General features: G+C 36.6%; 1 protein-coding gene across 4 annotated transcripts in view; it reads left to right on the top strand.

The window, feature by feature from the left end:
- Positions 1–8586, top strand: part of tns3 (tensin 3) — a 32918-nt gene extending 24332 nt beyond the window's left edge. For all 4 annotated transcript variants that reach the window (XM_003222223.3, XM_062957105.1, XM_062957104.1 and 1 more), the window contains 4 exons: positions 3179–3347; positions 3962–4030; positions 4150–4176; positions 6230–8586. In XM_003222223.3, coding sequence (XP_003222271.3) covers positions 3179–3347; positions 3962–4030; positions 4150–4176; positions 6230–6374 — 410 coding nt within the window. In that variant the 3' untranslated portion in view covers positions 6375–8586. The remainder of the gene's footprint in view (positions 1–3178; positions 3348–3961; positions 4031–4149; positions 4177–6229) is intronic.
- Positions 8587–11080: the final 2494 nt, after the last annotated feature.

An 11080-nucleotide genomic window follows, 5' to 3' on the forward strand; every position in this document is an offset into this window, starting at 1 on the left:
CCCCAACGCGAGGCACGTCAAATCAATCAAGCAATCATAATATAGCCTGAGAAATAGTTGGTAGCCTATTTTAGTAGTATGATTGTTACAGATTTCTATGACGTGGAATATCTTTAATTGCACGAAAATCTGTTTTCCCGCAGGACTGGCAAATGCTGTAAATATTATGATATTAAAAAATGTTTTCAAAACTTTAACCCCACCTCCACCTCAATGTCTATTTTCAGTTTTGAAGAACAGCTATTTTGTCACATTGAGCAGAAAAAGACCACTATTACAAGCCAGGCTTATTTGATTGTCAGCTTAAACGCTTTGGAACAAAGCAATACAAAATGTAACCTAGTACAAAGTTTGGCATATAAGGTATAAGACACAATGCAGAAAGCTAGATACATTAGAATGTACGTTCATATCTCATTGAGAATCTGGTGGTAGCTTAAGCCTAGGCAAAATACATCCCAGGGTATCAGTAAGGGCTGTGGCGCAGGCTGGTTAGCAGTCTTACCAAGAGGTCATGAGTTCGAGGCCAGCCTGTGCCTGCGTCTGTCTCTGTCTCTGTTCTATGTTCTATGTTATGGCATTGAATGTTTGCCTTATATGTGTGCAATGTGATCCGCCCTGAGTCCCCTTCAGGGTGAGAAGGGCGGAATATAAATACTGTAAATAAATAAATAAGAATATCTGCACTTCTAGCAACACTGAGATGTGAGGATGTGTGACCTATAATAAATTCTTAAAGTTAAAATTATTTTAACTTTGAATGTGTTTTAATGGTTTTTAACTGGGAATTTTAAAATACTGGTTAATGTTTGTATATTTGTATATTTTTAAATTGTTATGCTGATGCTTTTGTGTTAAGCCACTTTGAGTCCACTTCAGGGGAGATAAAGCAGGGTATAAATATAATAATAATAATAATAATAATAATAATAATAATAAATGAATTGAATTCAACCGTTATCAGGACCTCAAAATTGAACTGCAAAGGCTCTGGCATAAACCAGTACAGGTGGTCCCAGTGGTAATTGGTGCACTGGGTGCCCTGTCAAAAGATCTCAGCTGGCATTTGAAAACAATAAACATTGACAAAATTATGATCTGTCAACTGCAAAAGGCCACCTTACTGGGATCTGTGTGCATCATCCAAAAATACATTACACAGTACTAAACGCTTGGGAAGTGTTTGACTTATGATTCTGTGATACAAAATCCAGCATATATATCTCATTTGCTGTGCCATACTCTGTCTTTGTGTCAATAATAATAAATATTAGATGCAGTGGTTGATATAATCTAATGAAAAGCAGTCAAAAACCAAGATTTGTTTATATTATCTCCTACTGGAATCTGGAGTCAAGTAATACTTAAAGATCTTTGTTTTCATGGGATATAATGAACAAGGAAAAGTCAGCACCTTCTTTTATTCTTTTAATTCCACAGCAAATAGCCTGGATGAGGATAGAGCAGGAATAAAAGGAGTCAAGATCATGCTAGCAGATTAGACAGTTTTGCAGTCTGCATCATCTCAAGAGAAAGCTATAATGTAGCTTCCAGGCCATGCTGTTCCTGATAGACTGATAAGCTGTACATACTTACTGGTAAAGATAGATCGTATTGTTTAGACAAACATTGCTCCTTTCCCAGCCAAAATCACAGAAAATAACCAGTGCACAATACTTCAGTCTTCCTGGGCATTGTAGTAGTCCTTGAATTTAAAAAAAAGCTATATAGGAAGTTTGAAAAGTGAAACAGCAAATTGGAATATATCTACAAACTCCAGTCCATCAACATAGTATTGAACAGAGACTACGGTCCATTGGCACACTACACATATTATAACAGTAAATAACATTACAGCCTCATGAGGGCTCTCTTGGCCAATTTATCACATCTTTTTTTTCTGGTTCCCAGATACATTCGAATAATTTCCTTCATTATTCACAGTTATAAATATCTACTCACCTACTTTAGGCAACTTAATCCCACCTCTTTTTGTCCCTGATTGCAGATCAGGGAATGGGGATCCAGTCTATGGTAGATAGGGTTACACTCCCTGGACTCAGCATTGAACCTATAGGCCTAGGTATCTGTGGTGGCCAAGAGGGCTTTTGCACAATTAAAACTTGTGCGACAACTTCATCCGTTCCCTGAGAGTTGATGGGAATGAGAGAGTTGGCCTTTTCAACAGTTGCCCCTTAAGTCTAGAACTCTGCCCAGGGAAGTCAGACTGGCCCCCTCCCTGTTGTCCTTCCATCGGTAGGCTAAAACTTCTTTTCAGGTAGGCTTTTAAAGAAGAAGGTTTTAAAGGTCAGGGGGTGCTGTGGTTTTACGGTTCGTAACTGTGAAGTTTTAATACCATTGATATTTAATTCTGTTTTAATGTTCGTATATTAATAAATTTTAAATTGTATCAAAATGCTTTTAATGTAAGCCACTTTGAGTCTCCTTTGTAAAGAGAAAAAACAGGGTATAAATAAACATACATAATAATCATAATAATAATAATTCACTTTAGTCTGCTTCAGCTGTCTATTTTTAAAATTGATATTTCACAGCAGTGAAACCTAATTAGAGAAATACAGATATCTGCCTAATTTCCTAATGAATTATTTGGGCCCTAATGTAATTCCTGGAATATATGCAAGGATTTTGGATTGCCCCTTTTAAATATATAACAAACAAGCAAGGGTAGTAATTAATTCATGGCAACACATATACAGTAGAGTCTCACTTATCCAACATAAATGGGCTGGCAGAATGTTGGATAAGCGAATATGAGGGATTAAGGAAAAGCCTGTTAAACATCAAATTTGGTTATGATTTTACAAATTAAGCACCAAAACATCATGTTATACAACAAATTTGACAGAAAAAGTAGTTCAATACGTAGTAATGCTATGTAGTAATTACCGTATTTACGAATTTAGCACCAAAATATCATGATATATTGAAAACACTGACTGCAAAAGCATTGACTACTGAGTTGGATAATCCAGAACGTTGGATAAGCGAATGTTGGATAAGTGAGACTCTACTGTATAATCTTTATCTTTTTGATAATGAAATACAATTGAATCTTTAGAGAAAGTTTCATATTTACCATTAAGACAATTTTCTGTGCTGATCTTTTTCATCTTTATAATCCTTTCTTTTTATTGCTTTCTTTATTTATAAACAGCATGCAATGTTTGGTACCTGAATTCTGTTGAACTGGAGTCCCTCACAGGTTATCAGGCAATCCAGAAGGCACTGAGTTTAACACTGTCTCAAGAACCTCCTCCCAGTTTTACTGTGGTCCATTTTAAAGTGTCCACACAGGGAATCACACTGACAGACAATCAGAGAAAGTAAGTACAGGAAGTAAAATTCTTTCTCCCAATGTGGTGGTATTATATGTCCATCAAAGCAAAGGATCCTGTCTCCAAAGATCCATTTCAAAAATAATACAGTATTCCAATTTTAAGTACAATTTGTAAGTACAATTATATCTTGACTTAAGAGTTTAATTCGTTTTAGGACTGAGCTCTTAACTCAAATGCTCTTATCTCAAAGCACATTTCCCATTGAAATGCATTGATTAATCAGTTCCAGCCTCCCGGACTCCCCCACATTTTTACATGCTTTTAAATAAGAAAATGCACTTTATAAATAACAAATAATGTATAAATGCACTCACATGCAACAATAAAAAAGATAAACTTTTAAATGGTAGAAACATAAAGTTGTGGCAAGGAAGCACATTTGAGGCAACAAAATGTGTGTTGGCCAGTAGGGGTGTGCATGATTCTGTTTTGCGATATGAGATCTGGGAAAATTTGGCGATCTGGCAGGAATCTGATACGGAACAGTTGCCTTTTTCCTCTGATTCAACTTCCCTCAAGATTGATCACTACATAATGTGCCTCAGCACAGTTGGTTTCAATACTTCTTACCATGTTTCCTTTTTTTCTCTTTTCCTCAGGCTCTTTTTCAGAAGACACTATCCAGTCAACACTGTTATTTTCTGTGCTTTGGATCCACAGGACAGGAAGTAAGGGTGGCAAGTGTTTTTTTCCTAAATTAAAGTTCACATATTGTGTGAGATAAAACAGTCAAAACAAAACTGTAATCATTCTCTTTCCTTCCTCTACATTTCATTAATGCAACAAGGTGGATGAAAGATGGTCCTTCAGCAAAGTAAGTACATTGCGGTGTGAAAAATATCTTCTGTTGTCTGTCCGTTAGCAAGAACTGTAATTTCCATCTCTGCTTCGTATATGTAAAGATGTATATGGTACCCAGTTGTGTAGGGCTATGCAGCTACCTCAGAGTTCTCTAAAGCAGATACTTATCTAATGTAAGATCTGGTGGACAAATGTGACTCATGGCACTTCTAACCTTCAAGTCAGTTTTAACATATGGCAACCTATGACTAATCTATCATGGATTTTCTTAGCAAGATTTGTTGAGGGGGACTATGTTTGCCTTTCTTTGAGACTGGGAGAATGTAACTGGCCCAGTGTCACCCAGTAGGGTTCTGACTACAGGAGAGTCTCACTTATCCAACATAAACGGACGTTGGATAAGCGAAAATGTTGGATAATAAGGAGGGATTAAGGAAAAGCCGATTAAACGTCGAATTACATTATGATTTTACAAATTAAGCACCAAATATCATGTTTACAACAAATTGACAGAAAAAGCAGTTCAATACATGGTAACGTTACATAGTAATTACTGTATTTACGAATTTAGCACCAAAATATCGCAATGTATTGAAAACATTGACTACAAAAATATTGGCTACTAACAAATTGACTACAAATAACGATAGAATTGCATAAAATGAACATACAGTATCAACATTGTCGTAAATTAAATCCGTAAAAGGTTCGGTCCTTGCTGCCTAGAGAAACAGCTGTGGATCCGGGCGGGAGCCAGACCGTGTTGGATAAACCAGAACATTGGATAAGCAAATGTTGGATAAGTGAGACTCTACCATATCTGTTGTTTTTGGGGGGGGGGTATTCACAGCAAAACATGTATTTTAAATTGTCATACTAAAACTATAACAATTTGACTTAGGGTTGTTGTATGTCTTTCGGGCTGTTCGACTTAGCTTTGTAGGTCTCATGTTTCTTCCCCACTTTGAATTAGTAGATTGTCTTCCATATTTCAAATACTTAGGCCTGAGGATAGCTGAGATAATGTCACCTTTTGCTATAAAAGTGAAACTGGCATTTGTTCAGGTGTCTGTTTCTGACTTAGAATTAACCAAACCCAAAACTTACAGAATCACAAAAAGCAGTTCAGATCATGTTTTGTCAGTTTAATATGGGATTATTCCCCCATCCCTTTTTTATTTAGTCTCTCCAGAATACTGTATTGAATTGCATTGAAGTGCAGATTGATAGGGCTTAAAAGAAAACATTGCAGTAGTTTTTGTAGCCACTACAATACTAGAAGTGGCTGAGGACTTTCCCAATAATCGTCTGAGGATGGCTTTAGCAAAGGAGGGTGTGGGCTTCCTTTTATGTGAAAAGGCCTTGAGTTATTTTTTTAAGATGGGCTTACATTACAGAGGTAAGATTTTGCCCCTTTATTTTCTCCTTTTTAACTGTAAAACACAGCAGCCTTTCCTCAATGTATTGTATATATTTAATTTTAGTGTTCACTGTGGGAAAGTCTGGAATCAGGTGGTCAGAAAACTGCAACTGAGCAACAATCAATGATAGAAGAAATTTACCTTAAAATGCTTCCTTCTGTGCCAGTTATTTTCAGCTGTCTATCTTCAGACAAGTCATACCATTTTGGTTTGCTTGTTTTATTGCAGATTTGCTGTGATAAGTATATGTTATTGTTTAAACACCTTTGTTCCATTATTCTATATTGCTAAAGAACACTATGAATAAAAAAATATGTTAATCCATTTGTAGGGCACATTTTGTTCCAAGCAGAGATTACAAGGTATCTTAAAATGTTCAACCTCAGTTCTTTGTATGAACTAAAACTGGTTTCTAAACTAATTACATTATTTGCTTCCTGCCTTTCATTCAAGGAAAAGGTTGTTAGTGTCTTCCAAGGAAATCTTACTGTTCTTGTTGAAGCAATTTGTTGAGAAAATTTGTGAACTATAAATGTCCCAAGAACGTAATTTGAAATCTATTACTGAGTAGCCCACTATTTCATAATAATGCCACGTTTCTCTGTTCCTTAATGCATGTTTACAGTGTGTTTTCTTTTTCTGCAGGGTGTTTGGATTTGTTGCAAGGAAACAAGGTAGTGCCACAGATAATGTTTGTCACCTGTTTGCACAGCATGATCCGGAGCAACCTGCTAGTGCCATCGTAAACTTTGTGTCAAAAGTCATGATAGCTTCCCAGAAAAAGAACTGAAAGACATTGGCAGTGCGATGAGTGACATTTCAGGAGAAGAGTTACTAGGAAGATTATTCCAAGATTATTCCACATCTTCTGCATCCACCTGTTCCCAAGGAAGGTGTTTCATGTGCATAGCAATACAAGGCCCATTAACTGTATCTCAGTAATAGGTTGACTATTTATAACATTTTGCCATTAATCTGCAGAGTTAAACCCAGAAGAAACTAAAAACCAGCAAGATTCCAAGTGCCTATTTCTGAATAAACTTGAAAACACGAAGAAAAGGATCTAAATTAAAATACTATTTTCATGCCTTGCTTTCAGCTTTTCTGTTCAGTCGCTTTATTACAACAGAATGGAAAATCAATCTAGCAAACTGCATTTATGTGGAATCCATGCTAGAAAGCCATATTCTTTAAGAGTGGAGCTACATGATGGAGGATGTGGAAAGAAACTACATTTTTTAAAACAGTGTTCTCGTGTAGAAATGCTTTTTTTTCAGGCTGCTTTTTGCACACACACTGCCAGACATCAGAAACCATTCTTGAAAAGAGAAGGACCTCTGCCTGCATTTGTAAGACTAATAATTTGGTGGGATGAAAGGAGTCCTATGTGGTGTACAGCCCTTCCTGTTGCCAAATCATGAATGACCACCTCTACTAGATCTTCACCGTGGCCACTGCCCCAGACATAGAACCACTTGCTTTTCTAGATCCTTACCTTGTGCATGTGCTATAATGAAGGTTAAGTAGCTCTAATTTGTTTGGAAATAAGCAGTAATGGGTGTTGGTCAGTAACAAAAATAAAAGATGCAGTGAATATTCAGCATATTTTCCATTGCTTTTTGTAGGAAAAAATGAGGAAAAGGTCATTTTCATGATTATAGGATAAGAATAAGGATATGTATGTATGTATGTATGTATGTATATGTAATTTGCTTTTTCCTAATGGTTTATGCAAACTTTTCGGTCATAGAACCCTTCAGAAAACTTTTTTTAAAACTACGCATTGTGAATCCACAAAGCCCCTTTTTCATTCATCTTCTATTTCCTGAGTATTTTTGTATCACTTGGTAGATTTGAAAATAAAGAGAAAACATTTTAAATATAACCACAAATCTTTTATTTTGGTACAAGAAAATATTGGGTATACAATACCACAAACATTTATTTTGGTACAAAAAATTCCATTCCATTGATTCAACTAGTTCTGGTTGAATTGGGACCAGCAATTTGATTTTGGCCAATGTTTGAACATTTACCCCATATAAATTATACCAGTTACGCAGGCCTACATGTCACTTTGTGTTGGAATGAAAGGAACTTTGCATTCAGAAGAAAAGAGCAATTAGAATGATTCTACAACATTTCCATTGACAGTAAAGGAAATGGGCTCAAACCGAAATATCAAAATTGCATAATTAAATCTCCAGAATGTAAATATATATGCCAGTACATTAAAAAGGCAAATGTTTTTTGTTTTGTCAGGCATTGGGATTGATAATTCTCATATCCATGTTTGAATAGATTATTGGGATCAGAAACATAGCTACCATTGAAATAACTAGGCAAAGTAGCTTTTTATATCAAATCCTTTCTATATAACATGTATTCTTTAAAGATATGTTTTGAACCCACTAGATGGAATTAAGTCCCCGAAAAATAGTTTGTCTTTCATGGATTTCTGCAAGAGCAATAATTCATCTTTATTTCTCTGAAATTGGTGATTCAACTTATAAATTATATGTCACCTGACACTCCCATCTCCATACTGTTTAACATTTACCACCAGCACCACCACTACTACTTCTTTAAAAGTTGGTGTGGATTCTGGCATCTTTTGGCTTGAATTCCTCCCCCCCCCCCCCCCCCCGCGCACCATTTTTGGAAGGTAGAAGCTGCAAGGGTCAAGAAAACATCTAGATTTCCCACAATTACAGTAGAATATAATAATCCAAAAATTAGTTCACACTTGTAAAATTAACATTGAATTTGATGGTTTTGAGAAACTAACCACTATTCAGCAACATACAGCAGTATAATAAATATTCAGAGTTAATTTATCCCCCTTACATATAAGTGACACTTTGTATTCCTGCTCAGAAATTGAATTTTTGAACTTGTGTAAATGAATGTGATATAAAACCTTTGTATAGTCATTTCCCATGCTTTCTGGATTATCACCTCTGTTCAAATTCTAATAAAAATTATAAATTTTATAAATCTTATTCGATACCCTGAGACTTGTTTGCTTTCAACTGATATTCTTCAGTCTAGACTATGATAGAAGGGACATCTTTGTGGAAAAGATAACGGGTTGGAGTAAAGGTAAAGGTTTTCCCCTGGCATGAAGTCTAGTCGTTTCCGACTTTGGGGGTTGATGCTCATCTCCATTTCTAAACCGAAGAGCTGGCATTGTCCATAGATACCTCCAAGGTCATGTGGCTGGCATGACTGCATGGAGCACCATTTCCTTCCCACTGGAGCAGTATCTGTTGATCTACTCACATTTGCACGTTTTCAAACTGCTAGGTTGGCAGAAGCTGAGGCTAACGGCGGGTGCTCATTCCGCTGCCCAGATTCAAACCGGCGTTCTTTCGGTCAGCATGTTCAACAGCCCAGCAGTTTAACCCGCTGCGCCACCAGGGGTTGGAGTAGCTTACAAGAATTAACAAGTATAAAATATACTCATACACCTCTACTTTGGCATTACAGTGGTATCATTTCTAGACTCCTAGACAAGGCCACACAGGGCATGCGGTCCAACCCCCTGCCATGCAGGAATACACAAAGCTTTCCCATCTGTCAGATACAGGCCCTCTCCAATTTCAGAAAATAAGATCTCAATATAGCTTTAAGAAAAACAGGAACAGGCTACTACATCCTTTGTTATAGTCAGAATTGATAAGCATTATAAGCATGACATAGGTTCTACAATTTAAATACACCATGCACTTTTTCCCCATTTGTCAAAATAGAATATAGGTTACACTTCACCTTCATTTCAAAACATTGCCCCTTCCCACTTTCTCAACTTTCGCATGAGAAAGACCTTGGAAAGATTCTACTCAAAATAAAAGCGATCTATCTGCCAAAGTGAAATATACTTGAATTCCTAGATGACAAAATTTTGCTGTACTGTTCTCTGCCAGCAATGAATCTTCTAACAAGCAGTTTCGTCACATACTCCCAATTCCCATTATATATGTATGATAATAGAGATCGTTTCCAATGCATGTTTAACATAGCCACTATAGCCAATATGGTTATATAACAAAAGCACAACGCAGAGACGTAGAGAACATGGCAGGGCTTAAGAATAGGATCCTGACAAGCAAGATATAACTATCCATCCTCTGTTTAAAATTCTTGCAAGCACTCGGAATCCACCCTTTCTACTGTTTATTAAAAATTAACCATTCCATTGTGCATTCCATTTTTTTTTAAGATCCTGCTTTATTTTTATACCAGAATGTGAAACATACTGCAACTGATGTTGTATTTTGAAATAAATAGAAAAGGGGATGTGCAGAGAATGACATTGTTTTCATCATCAATGAGAACTCGAATGATTCGTACATAAAGTTTAAACAACAGCAGAAGACATCTAAAAGCACTAACAAGAATTCTTAAGACACAAAAAACCTATTTCCCTACCACATTTAAACATTACATTAACATCAATAAAATGCATTGCAGCTTAACAGATCAGACATATTCCTATCATCCCATAATGTACAATAAGGTAAGGTAAAGGTTTCCCCTGACGTTAAGTCCAGTCGTGACCGACTCTGGGGGTTGGTGCTCATCTCCATTTCTAAGCCGAAGAGCTGGCGTTGTCCATAGACATCTCCAAAGTCATGTGGCCGGCATGACTGCATGGAGCGCCGTTACCTTCCCGCCAGAGCGGTACCTATTGATCTACTCACATTGGCATATTTTCGAACTGCTAGGTTGGCAGGAGCTGGAGCTAACAGTAAGAGGGTGCATGAATAAAAGGCCTCTTTGGCTAATATTCTTTGACAGCGGGTTTTAGCAAAGAATTTCAGGGCTCTTTGTTAAAATCTTTGAGTTGGACATTTTATTTTATCTATTGCTTATTTCACATAGACTCAGCGGTTTCTGGTTACATTCACACAACACAGCAACACACTTCACCCAACACACAAACATGTCATAACACAGGGTTTGGAAAACTGCTCTAGGCAGCTATTTTATGTTTTTTCAAACAACCCTGAAAACACCTTATCTGATCTTATCTGATTTTGGAAGTTAACCAAGTTGGGGTTGATTAACAGCTGGATGGAAGACTATTGATCGATAGAATGATCTAGGAATGAATTTGTCTTTAACTAACTTGAATGAATGCTGTAGCAAGGATTTTTGATCTCTTGAAAAATCGAATTCTCCCCAAATTTCCACCTGCACAGGGGGCAAAACATATTTTCCTTCAGCACTCTGAAATGGTAGTTATGTTTAGCCTGGAGAAAGAAATAACAGGACTGAAGGAAACGTATTAACTGGATAGTTGTTTTGCTCATGCCTACAAGGTATCCTGTCGGGTTTTTCCTTGTTTCGGCATTTGTTGTGGGTACACCTTCCTCAGGTAATCTGTTCTTCTCTGTTCTTTCCAGTGTTACTTGGTATTGCAGTAGGAGTTAAATCTCTGGTATTATATACTAAAAACATTAACATACATGAAATAGGTATGCCATAGCACCC

This window comes from Anolis carolinensis, chromosome 6 (genome assembly GCF_035594765.1).
Source record: "Anolis carolinensis isolate JA03-04 chromosome 6, rAnoCar3.1.pri, whole genome shotgun sequence".
NCBI lineage: Eukaryota > Metazoa > Chordata > Lepidosauria > Squamata > Dactyloidae > Anolis > Anolis carolinensis.